We start from the raw sequence: 18,622 nt of genomic DNA, 5'->3' as shown, positions 1-18,622 counted from the left end.
TGTTTTCCTTGTGTTTGGGGTCTTTTTCCTATTCCAGTCCACCCCGTGATCTTCCTTTAGTCAGGGGAGAGACAGTCTCCCCTCCAAACCTGCGGCTCTCGATGGGCAGAGTGTCTCTGGATGATTCCCTCGTCTGTAAAGTGTGGGCATAGCACCTACAATGGGGCTGTTGTCCAGGATAAATGACAAATGACAGAGTAATCCTAACAACACATAATACGTCATGACGTAACGGGCAGCCGATGAACGGTACGTTCAGTCATCACTAATAATACCGTGTTCATTATTATTTTGAGTTATGAGCTAACAAAGTAAGACCATAATTCATTTTCTGGAGTATATTCCCACTGGCCATTTCAATGGGACCCCCTTCCCCCACTTAGGATCTCAGAGCAGGTGACTTTTTGAAGTTGGCCTGCCTCCCAGCCATAGCATCTGGGTCTCCCAGTGGCGTCCTCTGAAGCTTCTGATAAAACCTCCCCGCCTCCGTCTGTTAGTGGGAGAAGCCAGAGGCCCCTTCTCGCCATGCGATGACTCACACTGACTGTCCAGTTGGTGCTCTGGTCCACAGCTGCCCCCCCCCCCCCAGGCTTCTCTGAGTGCTTTCAGATCTCACGGACCCCTGCCTTTTCCTCAGGTTGGCTCGCCCAAAATCTTCTCTTTCACCAGCATATTCCATGTCTGCACCTGGCAACCAGCGATCGCTTGGAAACCTACCAAAAGCCATTAAAGGCATCTCTTCCTTGGCTTGGTGCCTGTGTGTTGAGTGTCTGCCAGGCTGTTCGGGTGGCTAGAAATGGTTTCTTGCTGCACACTCACCTGGGGAAGGAGGGGAGGGCAATCCACAGATGATTACAGGGCAGCGTGGTGCTAACAGCGCTGAGGTCAGGGCGCCCCAGCTAGCTCCGAGGATCTCCCGTCCTTTCAGAGAACCTTCCATGTTTGTCTGCACCCAGCCCCGCCCCTCCAGGCTGTCCCCCTCCCGTCAGACTCTGTTCCCGTGCGTAGGAAGGCTGAGCACGGATCCAGGACAGCGCGACAGCACAGGGAATAGCTCCTGGTGCTTTGGAAAGGAACCCTCCAGAAATGCCGCGGTGTAGAGACCACTCTCTTCTGGCAGGGTCCGAACTTGAGAATCAAGGGCTGTGGCGGCAGCTCCAAAACATTTCTTCTTAAAGACTCTCCCACAACACCCCACACGCCACTGCCACCACCACCCCCAGGCCAGACGACACTCCATTTAACTTTTCCCTGCGGGAAGTACACAAACTGACCTCTAGTGACAGCTGTTCGAAATGTCCCAGATGTTGGGGACGCATGCAGCTAGCTTTGCCAGCTGTTGGGCCCCCCTTCTCCTCCGCCAGATGACCTCTCGCCCAGCAGTTCCTGCTTCCCACAGGTTCCCCCGGGGCACGTCGTGCACACTTCCTCTTGCCCCAGCTCCGCCTGTACCCAATTCCTGTCTGCTCCTCTCCCTGGAAACTGAGTCACAGGAGTCTTCCTGTTCAGAACAACCCCAGGTGCCCCCCGAGCTTCCTCCACTCCGAGCGAGGGCACATGTGTTCGGACATAGCCATGCAGGATGGGGTGAGCACCCCTTGTCCTGCTTTTATCCCCGACCCGTAAAGGGAGGAAGCGGTGTGCTTGCCAGCCCTGGTGAGAGAGAGCAGACTCCGTGACATGCTAAAGTAGCTTTTCTCAACGAGGAGTTCACTCCTTGAGTGTGAGAAAAGTTGGAGTCTGAATACAAAACATCGCATCCAATAAGATGAGGAGCATCTTAAAGCCATGGAGTGTTGTTGTTGCTGCTGTGTTCCTTCCTGGCACTCGGCATGGCACCAGGCACGGCACCGGGCACCTGCAGAATACTCAGGAAGGGCCGCGTGCATTTCGTGGCCGGGAGTCCCGGAGGCAGATGGAGCGGGCTTCGTGCCAGCCTTGCTGCGCACTAACTGAGCACGATGTTGGGCAACACGCTTGCTGGCATGGACGTCCTCTCGGGAGTATGAGCGTTTATGCCGCCGTTTGACAAACATGTATTAGAGACTTAGCATAGCGCTGACAAACACAAGCAAAAAATGAATGATTGTGGGAAAAAGGGGGGGTAGAGCGGACAGGACCTGTTGAAGGCGGCCCATGCCATTTTGGCATCACCAGTGTGTGGTTGGATGGAGATGGGATGAAGAGAGACTTCCCCGTGGTGGAGAATCTATGGAGAGGAGAAGGGGCCCCAGCTGAGCCCCGGCGGGCAGCCCACCGGGCTAGTTGGGCAGAGAGAGAAGTGGAGGAGGGGGATGGGAGGAGGGCGCTGGGAGAGCCGGGCGTTCCCGCCATTCCTGGCTTCGTGGGAAGCCTCCCAGACGCCATGGGCGAGGGTCTCCTGCCCCTCACCTTCCCCAGTTGCTCTGCCTCCCTCAGGAAGACCAGGGTCCCCGTTTAGCTAAGACGTCTCAGCTAGAAACAAAACAGCCGCCCTCCCCGCTAGCCATGGTCTACCGTGGGCTGTGAAGACCCTGGTGCTTCGAGGGGCCATGTCACAATGCCAGTTACGCGTCCCAAGCCCTGGTGTCCTCTGCGATGATAGATGCTTGAGGCAGAGGCTCAGTCCACATTGTATCTGGGGTTTGGAAATCGGCTTTCACAGCTGGAATCAGAAGTTCCAACCTAGCATGTCGTCCTGTGCCCCCGGTCTCCACCTCCCATTCCCATGTTCGAGCCTCACGGATCAAGAAAAAGAGGCTTCTCAAAATGACAGACTCAAAGTCTTAGGAAAATCTGGTTGGTTCAGATTTTTTCCCTCTTTTTGCCTTTCTTTGTGTAGACGTCTTCTTGTGCAGCCTGTGTAGACCAGTGACTTGGGAGAAGTGAGGTGGTTTTGGCACAGGAGTTAACTTTTCCTGCTGTGTGGGCTCAGCAGCCCACATTAACACGGGACAGGGACCGCCACCAGGGATCCCTTCCCCCAGGTGTCAGCTTCGTACAGTCCAGCAGCTTGTCACTAGGCCAGTGAGCTCTGAAATCTCTCGTCGGCTCCTCTGTTCACACTGGCTGTTTCTCCGTAATGCACCTTGAGGGCTGGGATGGATATTACAGTTCCTTTACCACCACTGTCCCCAGATGTCCCTTGTGCCCTTTTCAAGAAGCAAGCTTGCAGGAGACATAAAATGGGAGATGAGTGATTTATGGCAGGTGACCAGAAAGAAAGGACACTCTGCCTTTCCTGGCTTTGGACTGGCTTACTTACATAGTCACACCTCCCATAAGCCTCTCTGTATGTTCTTAAAACATATAGGTATTTAAAATTTGGAAACTGGATAGAAGATAAGCTTGGAAAAGACCCCAAGTAAAAAGCTAAGGTGTCCCCCGCCCCGCAGTGTTTTCGGCCCCATGGGCGGCAGGCGGTCTAATCAGGGTGAGTGTGTTAGTAGGACACTCTGCATAGTCCTTCTGGAAGGAAGATCCACTGAGCAGCAGAGAAAAGAAGCTCTTGGCCATGACTTGCAAGGGGAGGGACAAATCACAATGGCATTACAGACTTTGTGTGAAATTCCTGCAGTGAGAAGATGTGAATTTGTCCGCGGGCTTCTGGGGGAGACAGTGTTAGAGCGCCCAGTGTCAACCCTCGGGCGTCCGCGGGGCACCAGGGCCAGCGTATTGGGGGGGACCTGGCCTCAGCTTCTGGCTCCACTGCTCCTGAGGGGTCTCCTCCCCTCTGTCTAGGACTCAGTTTGCTCCTCTAAAAAAGAGGGCAACGTCATTTTCCTCCTAGAAATGGCTCAAGCCCAGGGGTATCAAGGCATGTGACTTCTCTCGACAAACTACAAAACACCGTGTACTTTTAAAAATGCTCTCCCAGACATTAGGTAAGCCCACAACAAGCCTGTAAGAGCATCTTCCCTTTACAGGTAACTTAGCTGAGAATTGCGGACTAAGAAATCCAGGGTGTTACACTGGACATGAAGATCACAGTTTGACTTTTAAAATACAGTTTTCCTACAACTATTGAAATCGTGGAGACCTCCCTCGGGAAATGGTTGTTATGGGATGTGAGAACGAGAGGAGGACCCCCTCTGTCCTGCCACCCCTGTGACCTCTTTCTATGGCTACTCGCACGCACGCACGCACCCCCGTGCACGCATGCGTGCACACAAGACAGAAGACTGTTCTGTGAATCTCGGAGGCGTTTACAGAAGAGGGAAATCTTTTCTCATCATGATGAGAATTTGAGTTCCCATTCCTTTAAGTTACTGCTTGAGAGGAAGGTGTGTTCCTCATTTTTTCAAAACAGCTGAGTTCTGTTGTAAGAATGATTCTGTTCTTGAAACATCTTCGTGTTAAGCATTTCCCTGAGTGGTGCCTTTGGAAATACGCGGTCGGATGTGGTTGTGTGATGCAGTTGACCTTGACCAGCACAGGCCGGGACCGCGTGGGGCGGGTGATTCACAGGCAGTCCTCCATAAACACAACGCAGTGCTGTGAACGTATTCTCTCTTCCTTACAACGTTCTTCATAACGTTTTCTTTGCTCTAGCTTACTTTATTGCCAGAGTAGAGTATGTAATAACATAATGTGTAAAACGTGTTTTACCCGACTGTGTATGTGATCGCTGAGGCTTCCAAGCAACAGAAGGCTATCAGTAGTTCCATTTCAGGGGGGTCAAAGTTAGATGGGGGTCCAACTGTGCGGAGGCTGGCGCCCCGAACCCCGGCACCATTCAAGGGTCGATGGTATTGTCAGAGTATTGGGGGGCAGGGAGGGGCTCCCTCGAGTAAAAAGACATACTATTAACTGATTTCCTTTTTTTTTTTTTTCTGCCTCTCATTTCAGAACGGTTTGATCACCACTGTCCCTGGGTAGGCAACTGTGTGGGGAAAAGAAACTACAGATTTTTTTATATGTTTATTTTATCTCTGTCTTTTCTGACAGTCTTTATATTTGCATTCGTTATCACGCACGTCATTCTTCGTAAGTATGCTGGCGAAATCAGATTATGTATGTAACCATGTGCCTGCCTTTGGTTTTCTGATTTAAGTTTGAGTTAGTATTTTGATCATTTCGGGCTCTTTCTTCTCTTTTCCCCTCTTCCTGTTCTTCTCCTCACTTCCAGCCAGCCCCTTCGTGTACTCCCCTTCCTCCCTCCCTGTCGTCCCTCCCTCTCTGCCCTCCCTCTCCGTCCTCCCTCCCTGTCCTCCCTGTCACCCCCCAACCTCTTTCTCTCCCCTTCTCCCTGCCCCTTGTTCCTTCTACTCCCATTCCTCATCCTTCCAGCCACAGCTGCCAGATCACCCAGATCAAGCTCTCTTTTCACTTACAAGATTTTTTTCCTTGATATACTTAACGCTTTCCAACCTCAGTGGCCTCTCTTTCTCTTTGGCTCAGGGATCCCTTGGAAGACTCATTCCCACATTTTGCACAAAGGATAATATGCTGTAATGATAACCATCAAACAGTAGTTTTGTTTTGCTTTCAACATGATACTGGCTTATGTAAGAACAGTCCCCATCCTGAGAAAACAACATCTAGGGAATGAAGACTGGGTTTCCTTACACACACACACACACACACTAAAGATACACAATCAAGAAGATTTCCAGTTATCTGCTGACCATTATTAAATCCCTGGCATGTGAAGGAAGCAACTTTATTAAAAAGTGAAATTGGGATATTAAGGATATGAGTATGTATTTGCCTAGGCAAATGACATTTTTCATTTCCCATTCTGAAGGTCATAACTTTGAATTTCTTTTGACTCCGGGTTATCCACTTTGCAACAACAGGGAATGATGGGAAGGAAGGAAATTGACTTTGCACTATCAACTTAAGCCTTTAAATTTCCATTCCAGTGCTGTTAGCAACATTAAAGCCGAGCAGTGCCTCTTGTCCACATTCCAGAAGTGGAACCGCCCATTAGCAAATGCAGGGCTCCCTTCTGCCCGGTTTCTGGGAGCATCTGAACACGGCCGTGGGGCAGTGCTAAAACCACAGATGGCGTGCTAAGGCTAGAGTCACTCTCTGCCTCTCTTTTAGTGGGGCTCGGGGGGCCTGGGCCAAGGAGGCAGTAGAGAATTTCACATGGATGTGTTGGTCAAATTCGCACATGAAGTAGAATCTCCCAAATTTTCATGGCATTTTAAAACTTAAGTCCCCTTTTTTGGGCTGAAATCCCTTCATGCCAACGGGACTCGGGCTGGGAGTTTATGCTTGAGGGCCGGGACCCTGCGCACTCCCGAGAAGGGGCTGATCATTTGTTCGAGGCCCTTTCCACACTCCCCGGGGCCCCTGCAGAGGCACCTTTTCCCTCTCATTTCAGAGTTGAAAAATGGCCAAAATGCAGCCAGGGTCCTCTCTGCATCTTAAGAGGCAAAAGAATCAGAAATGACTCGAGAAGAAATAAACACTGAGACTGCAGTACATTTAGGACTTTAAAAAATAGAATTTAAACTTGACATTTTTGGGTCATCTTTAGCAATTTCAGAATGCTTTTCTATGTGTATTATTGGGACGTATTTATGGCCTTGCCCCTGTGTTCAGGACACCAAGGGCCAGTTTTTGCTTGCACACCTGCTCACGTGAACTGGGAGCACACACACACACACACACTCACTGTGAAACTGGCCACCGCCCCCACAGTTGGGAATGTACACTGCGCTTTATCTCCCCTCAGGTTTTACTCACCCCAGACCCAGCAAAATGGAGTTTGCTGTCGTTTACGCTTGTATATTTTAATCCCATCAAAATAAAACAAAACAAAAAAGCATTCAGAATTTATCTGCTTGCAAGTTACCTGAATATGTTGAACAAAAGCAAATAAGGATTTTCCTCTCCTCTTGTTCTGCAACCGCCACAACCCCCCCCCCCCCCGCAAACAACCTCCCCCCAACGTGGCTCGGCACTCAGTGCTCTCAGGAAGGGCAGGTTTTTACACGGCTCCCATGATCCCCCAGGATTCTGAAAACGTTGGCCAAGGCAGGACGCTCTTTGAGAGCAGCTGGAGAACTGTCCCCTGAGTTCTCCCTGCCAGGTAACAGGCTCCGGGGGATGGGGAGGAGGGGTTTGGGGGCCATGACAGGAAGGGGAGCCAGGGCAGAATCCTGTTGTAGCAGAGAGTCTGAGGAAGCGGATGGCCAGACTTCCTCATTGAGAATGGAAAGTTCGGGAAAGCAGGCCAGTTTAGATTCAGTAGGGAAAGAGAATTCATTTCTTTTAGTGTCCTCATTTTGCTTCTCTAAGATCTGCCCCAGCCCACTTGCTGGTTTTGCCCCCCTGGCCTCACGGAGATGGGAGTGACAGCCTTAAGCTTTCCTTATTCGTCTTCCTACCTTTGGGCATCCTAGCGCCAGGCACATCTTTGTGCCTCTGTGGTGGCCAGTGGGGAAGACAGCACAGAGGAAACGGGACCTTGGGGACAAATACTTAGCCCTCCCATGGCCGGCCACAGTTCCCTCTTACACAGAGGGGTGCGGGACCCTGCCTCTCACTGCCCCGTGCAGCCGCAGCAGCACGGAACACTGTGTCCATCCTCCCTGTTCCTCTCGCTGCTGCTCCAGGCCGGATTATGTCCCTCAAACACACAGCTTCACCCAGCACAGCAGGAACCACTCCGGGATGGGAGCACCAAGCATTCCTCCGCTTGGGCTTTCGTGTTTAAAAACCATGACGACAACATGTAAAAGAGAAAATGTTTCTTGTCAGATGCATCTTTCTTCCAGCCCCTAAAGAAAGTATTTTTTTGCACCAGCAATTCACTCCTAAAGGAGTGAGTAATAAACTGCCACTTTATGAGCTATGTTGTACTCCGGGTGCAGATAAAGTCATCTTTTAGATGAAGCCTCATTTATAGAATGTCCGAGGTCAACCGTTAACGAACTTTGGAAAAACAGTCTTTCATAACAGAAGAGGAAAAAAAAATAACATCCAGTATTCTGTTTTCCTATTAAAATGAGGAAAACAAAGGAGTAATCAGAACTATAATTTATGGGAAAGTATGCAGACATCCATCTGCTTTTATTGAAAAAATATCCTGCAGATGTTGGGCCTAATTATGAATCTGCCATTTTCTTGTTAAATAACTTGAGTTGGATCTCGGTCCCCGATCAGCATCCTGGGAGCCATAGCACAACAAAATGTAATTATTTAATTGATCTTTAGACACCTATTATTTTCATGTAGATGAGGGAACTTCCAACATAAGGGCTGTTTCTCTGGAGGTGAATATTTGAATACTAAATTTTGGTTTCATTTCCACAGGTTCACAGCAGACAGGATTCCTAAACGCGCTTAAGGACAGTCCTGCAAGATATCCTTTGGGGTTGCCCTGGTTCCCACAATGCTAACGTGTTAAGTACTGGACTAACCTTCTACTCAACTACCTCTTTCTCTGTGCCTTCGCTTTTCTTCTCAGAAATCGTATTCTCCTTTGTTCCTTCCAAAAAAACTATGTTCACGTGACGAGCAGTAGCGTCCAAAAGTTTGAACCTGGCCATGACTTGTTTGGCATGTATTAAGTTGAAGTGCTCTCGAACTAGAAAGCCAAGTGTAAATCCTTGTTCACTCCAGAAACATGCATTGATTTGTGTTAAATCAGGTTGGTGTGGGCAGGAGGGCTGGCAAGTTCCATTGGACTTCATTTTGATGAGCAGGGGGTCCATGCGAAGTGTTTACAGACGCCCTGGGTGGGTGGCCTGCTCTGCTCGCTATGAGGTCACCAGATGGGATTCCTCAGACCCCCTTTATGGATTCCTTCTGGGAGTGCTGTTAGGCACACCTTCAAGCAGCCTGGATAACCTAGATTATTCCCAAGCTCAGAACACCTTTTCACAGTCTTGAAGGGACTAACTGAAAGATGGTCAATCTCAAGACCTTTGGATTGATCCCATCCTGCCAAGCAGTTTGTATGGGCACGTGCTGTCATTATTTTGAACTTCTTGAAAGAAAGATGTTCACCCATGATGGGCTTGAATGGGCTCCTTGCCTCACCTGTCCCCCTAGATTTCCCATTCATTAGTGTAGGGTTGGCCCCCTGGACCCACTGACCTGGCTCCATCTGGGACCTCCTCTCTTCCTTCTCCGTATAACCAAGTAGACTGCACTTGAACTTCTCATTTCTCCCAAAAGTCATCTTCATCTTATGGTAGAGGATTCTTAAACAATGAATGAAGAACTTTGCTAAGATGCATTTATCATTTACATCATTTAGTTATTAAAATGAACCAGCTCGTGTCCCTGGGTGTGTGTGTGTGTGTGTGTGTGTGTGTGTGTGTGTGTAGTGTTATTTAGTTTTTGAAAACAAATGTGGTCCTGTATATATTTTTGTTCTGTAAATTATCTCCATTTTGGTACTTCTGTATTTAAAGCATAGAATGTTGGTTACAAGTACAGAGTCTATAGTCAGCTGATCTCCCAGAAAGGGGGCAGGGGCATACGGAAGATCTATAAAGCCAACTTGAAGAATACATTTTGTAGGTACGTCCTGTCTTCTATGAAGGACCTGGGACACAAGAGTTAGCTAGAAGTTATCCAGAAGGAAAGGTGGTCCTGAGATCGAAATTGTCGATGTCCGTGGCCGCTAAGAACTGGTCCCATGGGAAGTGTCATTCTTTGTTCCTCTTCCCAGTGCTGTCAGTGGTGACACCCTCCACCATCATCTCCTCTGTGCCCTTCTATTTTCAAGACATATTGCTTGGGTATATCTTACAGTCAAGACTTGTCTTTTCTTCCCAGAAGAAGAGACTCATCTGTCGTCCAGGAAATTGGTTACATCATGAAAACATGTCGGTCTCATGAAGTTTTATAAATGCCCCTGAGAACCAGAACTGAGGACTGGGCTGCAGCCGGAACGCCTTCTGAAGCCTCGAGGGGGTGGCAGCGCAAGCCACCGCCCCTCCTCTGTCCCTGGCACCTGTGATTTCTCTGACAGCGTGTGCCTGTACAGATGTCTGTGGAGCTTTCCAGACAATGAATGGGCATCCGTGACGGGGACTCTTCTCCATGGGGAGGGGAGGAGAAAGCCTGACCTGGGACCTGGGGGACCTCAGCTGCTCCAATCCCTGGGAACAGCAGGCTCCCTCCTGCTCCCTGGGGCTCACCTCCTTACCCCCTTCGGCACAGCTGTCCCTCTGGAGCAGAGCACACGCACTCCTTGTACATGGTTGGTCTGTTGCTGATGGGTCTTCCTGATAATCTGTTACAGACCTCCCGATGCATGGATCTTATCATATCCCAAGGAAGGACCAAAGAGCGAGGTCTGGATTCCTGCTTACCCTCACAGTTATGAGGTTTAAGGTCATTTCATTCAACCCTTTTGTGTCTCAAGTTGTTGACCTGCCAGAGTCAGCCATTCCGTACTTGACATGCTATGGTGACAAAGTCAGTTTTACAAACTATAAGTGAGAACACCCAGCACCAGAACGTTGTTTACATGCGTGACAGGAGCGATTTCAAAGAAGCGTCTTTTGTGGCAAAATGTCCAACGCGCGGTCTCTTCCAGAACCTTCTTTTAGAGCATACATGTCTGCTTATTCTCATGATTTGGCTGTGCTCTTGTGTATAATCAAGAGCCTTGCATTCTTCAGGAAAGGAAGCAGACAGATGCTGCTGGTGGAAAGAGCGGCCCGCTGACTTTGCACGGAAAGAAGACAGAAATGCTCTTGTCAGGTTCAGAGCAAATTTTAGCTTGTTTTCCCTCCAAATAGCATTCTCAGGTAGAAGTAAAGAGTTTGCTATGGCCCAGATTTTGAAAACACGCAGGCATCTCAGCCACTGCCTTTCCAGATGTTGCCGGGTCTAGGGGCTGAGGTATGTCCCTTCTTGCGTGTCACCCGGACATGTCCCCCACGTCAGGAGCTCGGCAGCCACCTGGCCCAGTCAGAGCCCATGGCGGCGACTGCCTGCTTGTGATTGTGGGACCCCAGCATGCACCTGCTGTATTTTGGAGGCTTCAAGCAACATAAAGTCATTGCTGTGCCGTTCCATAGGTCAGAAGGCCACAGGCTTGGCTCCTTTCTGCTCTGGGTCCCACAGCGCTGAAATCAAGGCATCACCAGCCTCAACTCTCATCCGGAAGCTCCAGGGGAGAACCCTTTCTTGGGCTCATTCGGGTGCTTGACCACATCTGTGGGCTGTAAGATGAAGGCCCCTTTCTCTGTTCTCTGACTCAGGACTTCCTTGCTCTTCAGAGAGAGCCGCAGCAGGTCGGGTCCCTCCTACACTTTGAAGCTCTCCCGCCTATCCTCCGCCCACATCTCCCACCTCAGCCCAAACGGCTCTCCGCTTTTGAAGCACCGCCGCAACCTGAGAATTCAGGACGATCTGCCCATCTCAAGGTCTGTGCCCTTCCGTCTGTCTGATGCTCTCCCAGAGGACATCGGGGACCAAGATCAGGCCCCCAGGGGAACGTGACAGCACGGCAGCCCAGCGGGGACAAGACAGACAGGGAGATGACAGGAGCCGTGTGAGCAGCAGTCCCGGCCAGCATCTTTACTCTTTCGGAAACTGGAAAATTTCAGGAACATCAGACTTGCCCATGCTAAAAAGTGAGGTGCTGGGTTTTTAGTTACAAAGAACATAAATGGTTGTATGTACCATTGAATACCGAACCCCCGCCCCGTTGGTTTGACTCCCCCCAGGCTCTGGGTGCTGACGGGGTCTTCTCTCTTTTAAATACCTACTTTGGAGAAGAATCCCCCCTTCTATCAAGTGAATTTATTAAGAAGGGTTGAGGTCTGATGATTTATCATGAATTGGTATTCCAGAAGGAAAAGTATGCCTTAGGTCTATAAGGCTGTGATGTGTTTTTGAGAAAATACGAAGTTCTGGTTAGGAGTGATAACGTATGTGTGGTAAGTCAGGCTGGCTCCCATTCGGTTATCTGTTTAGTATTTCTGGCTCCTGCCTTTCCTGTGGACACCTGTGTGGCTTCGGGGGGGGGGGGGGGGGCACGGGGATGGCCAGGCGGTGCCAGTGAGGGGCTGTGCTCAGCTCGCAGGGGAAGGTGTGCTCACCGCCGGGGCAGTAACGAGGTCACAGGGACAGGGGCGGTCCCAAAGATGATGGATCGTGCTGCCGGTGTGGTAGAAGCTTCTAGCATCAGATCATGTTAATACTCCCAAGCTCCCTTCCCTCGCTGAGGCCCTGGGAGTCTGGGCCTCTTTGGAGGTGGTCGGTTTCTGATGGGTGAGATGGATCTGTGAATTTCATGCTCACGGAAACCGCTCCCTGGCTGCTGGCCCTGCTGCCCTCAGCTCATCGTCTCCAGTCCCACAGTCCCGACAGGGCCAGAGTCTGTCCTGCACCAAGTTCTTCGGGAACAAGAGGTTTTCTGGGGCGTTGCCCGAGCGCAGAACTGAAGTCCCCTGTTGCCTCTGCATGTGACCATACCGAGGTTTCTCAGGCAAGAGAATAACTCAAATTTACAAGTTTTCCGTGGCCTCCAATCTGATCTCCTGACCATGATATCAAAATACCTTGGCGAGAAATCAGGGCACGGGCAAAGGTTTCTCTCTCAGTGGATTTACTGCAGAAGATCCAACTGAGAGCCGGGTCGTTGATGAAACAAGAGAAAGGAGAAGCACAGAGGGTGAATTAGCAACTAGCCGAGACACCTTATCAGAGATACTGGCGCAAATGAGGGAGACACCGATGCCCTGAAGCGCTTCCCCGGGCCCATGGGACAGCAGCAGAACCATGGGAGAGAGCAATCCACCTGCTCCCTCGAGAAGTGGCATGGACAGGGTGGTGTCCAGTTTGAGTGCAGCGGAGCCCGGCGGAGGCGGAGGAGGAAGAGGATGTGGAGGGCGAGGGACCCCCAGCCAGCACCGCAGCACCCCACTCCCCCAGCGGGCGCGACGCCTGTGCCACCCTAACCTCAGAGCCCTGGGCTGCCCTCCCTTCAGCTCCCTCTCTGCCTGCCGGTGCCTGCTGCTGTGGCCTCGGGCCGTTTCCTCCCCTCGTGGGGGGCATCAAAGAAGCAGAGGCAGTGGTGGCTGGGTGCCCTGAACCCCTGGCCACCTCTAGGGAGAGAGGCAAGAGAGCATTCTCCGCAAAGGATGGCGCTGCGTCTTCCATCCCCATGGCCAGGCAGGTTCGAGCGGAGGAGGTCCAGTTGGCATCTGTTGCTTTCAAGATCATTTAACTGAACACCCACTATGTGCAAAATCTGCCAGGGTTACAAAATGGAGAAGTATCCAGCCGCCCAGACCTTTGAAGCACATTCTATCCAAGGGGGCAGAGCAGCGAGGGTGGGTGGGTGGTTCATGCTTCTCTTCGGTGATGCCGAAGATCTGCTGGCGGACTCTGATTTCTCAAAAAGTGGAATAAATCTTAGGTGGCATCAGAAATCATAGAGAGCTTGCGCTGGGGCCGGAGGGTGGGGGCGGGTTCCAGAAGGGCATCACGCAGGGGAATCGGGAAAGGCTTTGGCAGGTGGTGTTTGCACAGGGCTTGGAAAGTTTGGGGGGGGGCGTGCTAACAGGGGACATGGAGGGGAGAGGTCCCCAGCAGGGCTGAGAGCCCAAGCAAAGCCTGGAGGTTGGGTGGGGGGGAGGGAATCTCAGCACGTGTCAGGGAAGAGCAGGGAACATGCAGGGCTGGAGCTGGGTTTGTGTTCTCGTTCCCTCAACAAGGTTTGCGGGGTGCTGGCTCCCAGTCAGCCGGCCTTCTGCCCTCATGGTGGAAGCACACAGATGCCCTTGGACTCATACACGTGGTAGGCAGGGGCAGGGGGCCGGGATGGCTAACCCCAGTTGGGGGTGGGGGTCAGGAGTGACTGCTCCCAGGAAGGGAGGGGCTTGGCTAGCAGTGAAGGAGTGGGACTGCCTTCCTCCCCTGGACGCTGGGGAACCGGCTTAGATTTTTGCCGGGTGAATGACATCACCAGTCACCTTGCAGCAGGGAGTACAAGGAAGGAGGGAGGAGATGCTTGTAGGGGAAAGGCCCCTGAAATTGAATGAGTGACTAGGGGACAGCCTAGCCAGCAGCTAGGCAGACCAATCAGTATTGCTGGGAGGGGACGGGGTGGGAGGTCAGACTCTGAGGGTTCAGCCCTGGGTGTCCAGGAGAAAGAGGGCACAGCAGAAAAGGGAGACGGCCAGCACTGGTTTCAGGGGAAATGAGTCCCATTTGTAGTCTACTGAGGAGCAGAACCTAAGTGATGACCCCCCCCCCCCCCGGGAACCGCCGCATGAGACTAGAAATACCTTCAGGATCCTCTGTAGTTCCTTGCATGAAATACGGGAAGAGGAAGAAGTTAGGAGCCTGCGGTGACAAAGCTCCAACCTCACAGGAAGTGGCGCCCGTCACACGGTGCCTGGGGGGCCACGTGGCCACGCCCTGGGCTCCCCAGCTTCAAGGTTCCGCGAGGTGGAACCCCACAGGGACAGGACCCCAGGGTGGGCGGTGTCATTTGAGGAGGAGCCGGAGAAGGGAAGCCCTGTGATCAGCGGTCGTTGCAATGAAACGGCATTAACATCCAATTAAAAGGATTACAGTCATTTTTAATCATGACTTATTGTTCGGCGCTCCCAAAGGAAGAGTTTCCAGTGGTTGCTAAATCAAATGGTAATTGATCCTATGCGGGTGGAGGCCTCTGACAGAAAGCCTTTTTAGCCCCAGTTTGCATTCATTTCGAGGCACAAGGTCTGAAAGGCACCGGTGGCCTAACGGACATGGTTCTGTTCGAATGGAATGCGGTAGAAGGCTTGGAGTTGGCTCAGCGCTCTCAGGAAGGAGGGACACCGTCCTGCCCGTTGCAAAATTAATGAAGGCAGCACAAGCCTCTGCTAAACTCAGCTTTCAGGACGGACCCTTCTGTCCCAATATCTGTGGATCCTCAGAGGGACCCCGGAAAATCGGTAGGACAGGCGCCCTGAGGTCCCTTACAGCTGAGTCGGCACTGAAGGGTCACGTGACCCCAATTTCTGCTCGACAGTCCGTGCAGGGAGTGGAGATGCTTTCCCAGTGCCCTTGGCCAGTCTGACTGGGGGAGTCCCGTGAAGAAGCAGCATCAGATTACGTCTCATGAGGTCACAAAGTGGGGGAGGATGGCGTTGGGTTTCTTAAATCACTCAAGTACTACAAGAACCTACTCTCATTGTAAAAGATTTCAAATGGTCAGAAACACAAGCGTTAAAAAAGGAGCACTGCTCTTGACCTTGTCGGTGTTTGCGGGTATGGTATTCTGGGAGTCCATGCACATACCAGTGAGCCATTGCAGGGACAGTAGCTGTCACGCGCATCACCGGGATGTGAAGGGCCTGCACCCCCGACGCAGGGTGGCGCGCGGGTGACCGTGGCACGAGCTGCGTTTTCCCGCCTCCGTCTAAGGAGTATAGGGTCATCCAGTAGATGTGGAAAACATGCTGACAGATTCCTGACCCCAAATATCCGCAAGCATCCGATGCTGACATAGACGCGGAGTCTAGAGAAGAGAGGACAGCTTCGCTGAAGGCCGCCCTTCCACAGAGACCCTTCCTGCGAGGGCGCGCTGCCGAGTTTACTGTAATTTTTAAGGGGAGAAAAAAAGATGACCAAGAACATTTGTTTCTTACATTCAAACATCAGAACCCACAACCGAGACCTGAAGCGGATTAAAATTCGTGAGGGCTGTGGCTGCAGAGAGAAGTGACCCTCAGCCCCGTAGGCCGCCCAGAGCCTGGGTCACCCAGTGCTCAGGAAGGAAAGGGCCCGAGCCAGCACCTGGACCTGGCATTCCCCGGCCACTCTGGAACCCAGAGGATTTGGGTCAATGAGGAAACGCACATGAAACACAGACTTTTTAAAAATAAGCTATTACCCGGATTTGGCACTGGGCAAAAAAAACCACCGCCAGCCTGATTGGCGGAAACTGGAAAGATGGCTGGCGACATGCTAAGGAAGACCAAGACTGTGGGACAGATGGGTCAGGTTCCAGATCACAGGTGGCCTTGCTGCTGTAAGTGGCAGCCTGTCCTGGGACATTGCCATCGCATGGGGCCCTGGGAAGTGTTCTTTCTGTCCTAGAAGTGGAGACCAAGTTCTAGGTCTCTTCTACTGTGAACTGCTGTGTGAGCTTCTAAAAGTGGCTTGACCCCTCTGGGCCTCAGCTTCCTAGCTATAAAATTAAGGGATTAAAATAAATCAGGACCTCATAATTGAGGTCCCTGTGTATCTGTGGAGAGGTATCAGAGGAGTTTCCAAAACTCCTGAAATTATAAGGGGGGAAAAAAAGCCTGTGTGCATATTTTTATGAGAAAAGAGTGGGGACCCAGGAAGATTAAAAATCTTTGGTTCCATGATCTCTCGCATTCTGTGATATTCCAGATACTAAGATGCCCTCGCCAGGCTGTCCAACACCCCGCCCACACATCTGCAAGGGACTCTCGCCTTGCTTACCTCTCATGGGCAGACAGACCCCCTACTCCCGTTGAGCAGGGAGGGAATCCCTCCCCACCTCTGCTGTCCTCAGTGCAGGACTGGCTGCACACACAGAAAGACACCGAGCCAGCGCTCCTGGGATGGCACGGGAACCCAGTGGGAGGATGTCTGCCCATCAGCATTTTCCAGGCTTTTGCATTCCCACAGTCATCTAGTGATTACCTCGATGTGCACCATCCTGGGCTAGAAGCTACAGAGAACAGAATGCCAACGCCTCCCCCACCCCGGCCACACAAGGGGCTCCCTGTCTTACTGGAGGCCAGAGGGAGACAGAGGCTGGCTGTGGTAACTGCTGTAATTTGGAGCCATCTCTGAGGCAGTAAACATCCAACTCTTACTAAATTAGCTCTCAGTGGAACTGGCATGTTTTTTTCCCTCATTTCCTCTTTTAAAACTCTCAGTAAATAGGTTTGCTATATTTAAGAGAAATTTTTTTAAAGATTTTATTTATTCATGAGAAGCAGAGGAAAAGGGAGAAGCAGGCTCCCCACGGAGCAGGGAGCCTGATGCGGGACTCGATCCCAGGACCCTGGGATCATGACCTGAGCCAAAGGCAGATGCTTAACCGACTGAGCCACCCAGACACCCAAGAGAAATTGATACTGATCTTAGCATGGCATAGGTATTTTCACCATCTGGATATCGAGTCAGTGAGAAGATGTGTTCAATTATTTGTCCCCCTGCCTGAAAGTGAAGTTGAAGGGGAGTGGTCTACTTAGGCTGCCATAGGGTCTCAAATCCGTGACAAGGAATGTCCCCTCCTCCCCCAATGGGATGCAGTCAGCCTAGAGCCATCGGGGCCTCCGCAGGATAGGAAAGGAACCAGCCCACGGCTTTTCTGTCCTAGTGGCCCAGCCCCACATCCAGGAGTCCATCCCCAGGTCTACTATTTCTCAAGCAAAGTACTGAACTTCTCTCTGCCTCAGTTTCCCTATTGGGTAATTGGGAATCCCACTTCTCACCGGGTCACTGACAGCATCAGGTGAGTTCATCCATGTGAAGCCTCTGCTGTGCCACCTGCCGCGTAGCCAGAAACACCAGCCACAAGTCGTTATGAATGGTGATGACGGCTCCTTACCACACACAGTGCTGGGGGGCGTCCGCCGGGAGGGGCTAGCGCAGGGGGCTGCGTCTTGCATCCTGCCTTGTCTTCATGTCATTCTGACCCAGCTCTGAGCTAACCATGCAGTCTGCTATTTATAAAACGTCTCTAAAGCTCATGAGATAGTAACACAGAAAGCTGCAGGCTTATTTTTGGAGCTGTAAGCCTTGAAAGTTACATGTCCGCCGGGAACAATGCCGCCCCCGTCGAGCGGTCAGGTTAAGTGGCGCTGCAAACGGGCCAGAAGCTGGGCAGCAGCCACTTGAAGTGCTGTGATCCTCCTGCACGGACACGCCTGTTTTTAGATGGTTCGTGCATTAGCATTTGTGTCTGTTCTGACGCCACCATCGTTCTACCCGACTGTAAACTTTTGGCGACACCGAAGTGTTCCTGAGATAGAAGTTTGGCTCTTCATGTACTATTCAGCAAATAAGTCCTTTGCCTTTGTTCTGTATTCTCTTCTCCACCCTGACCGTTGCTTGTTTCCGTGTCACGGGTCCCCTCCTCTCTGACCTTTCTAGCTCTTTTCTTTTCCTTCCAGACGCGCAAATCCATTGCCAGGGTTACCTGCCTTAATGCAACCCACTTTTTCTTGACTCAGCCTTCCCACTGCTTACCTCCGTCATTTTCCCTGGGCTCCGCTTCACCTCTGCCTTTAGACCCCACAGGGTTTGCTTGCCCCGTCTGTCCCGGGAGTGGGGGAGGGATGGTCGGAGGAGGGGCATCTGTGAGCGCCCACCTGTGAGAAGGCACAGCTGAGAGTGAGACCATCTTTGCTACGAGGGCCACCATCCGTGTGTCCCCAGGTGCACCTGAAGCCTCCCCTCATCACCAGTTGCCCCATCCGGACAACCCTGGGAGAAAGGAAAGGGGGTGCCTGGGCTGGTAGCCACCCTGGGATGGGGTCGGCTTCTCTGCATCTCTATCTTACCCCCGCCCATCCTCCCCACGTGTCCATACCTACCTGCTTTTCCAAAGCGGTGCCTTAGTTTCCCTTCTCGAGAGATGTACTGTGTTCATTTCTCTGGCCTAAAGAAGAATTATTTCCAATCCTGGAAAAAAAAAAATCAATGATGGTCTATTACAGCATACTCTATGGCTTCTGTCCTTGGG

General features: G+C 51.5%; 1 protein-coding gene across 2 annotated transcripts in view; it reads left to right on the top strand.

The window, feature by feature from the left end:
* The window catches only part of ZDHHC14 (zinc finger DHHC-type palmitoyltransferase 14), a 265,916-nt gene that overhangs the window by 223,505 nt on the left and 23,789 nt on the right, over window positions 1–18,622 (top strand). For both annotated transcript variants that reach the window (XM_046005509.1, XM_046005508.1), the window contains exons 4-5: window positions 4,828–4,965; window positions 8,248–8,296. In XM_046005509.1, coding sequence (XP_045861465.1) covers window positions 4,828–4,965; window positions 8,248–8,296 — 187 coding nt within the window. The remainder of the gene's footprint in view (window positions 1–4,827; window positions 4,966–8,247; window positions 8,297–18,622) is intronic.

The sequence above is a fragment of the Meles meles genome, chromosome 5, assembly GCF_922984935.1.
Source record: "Meles meles chromosome 5, mMelMel3.1 paternal haplotype, whole genome shotgun sequence".
NCBI lineage: Eukaryota > Metazoa > Chordata > Mammalia > Carnivora > Mustelidae > Meles > Meles meles.
This window is presented reverse-complemented; position numbering and strand designations above follow the sequence as displayed.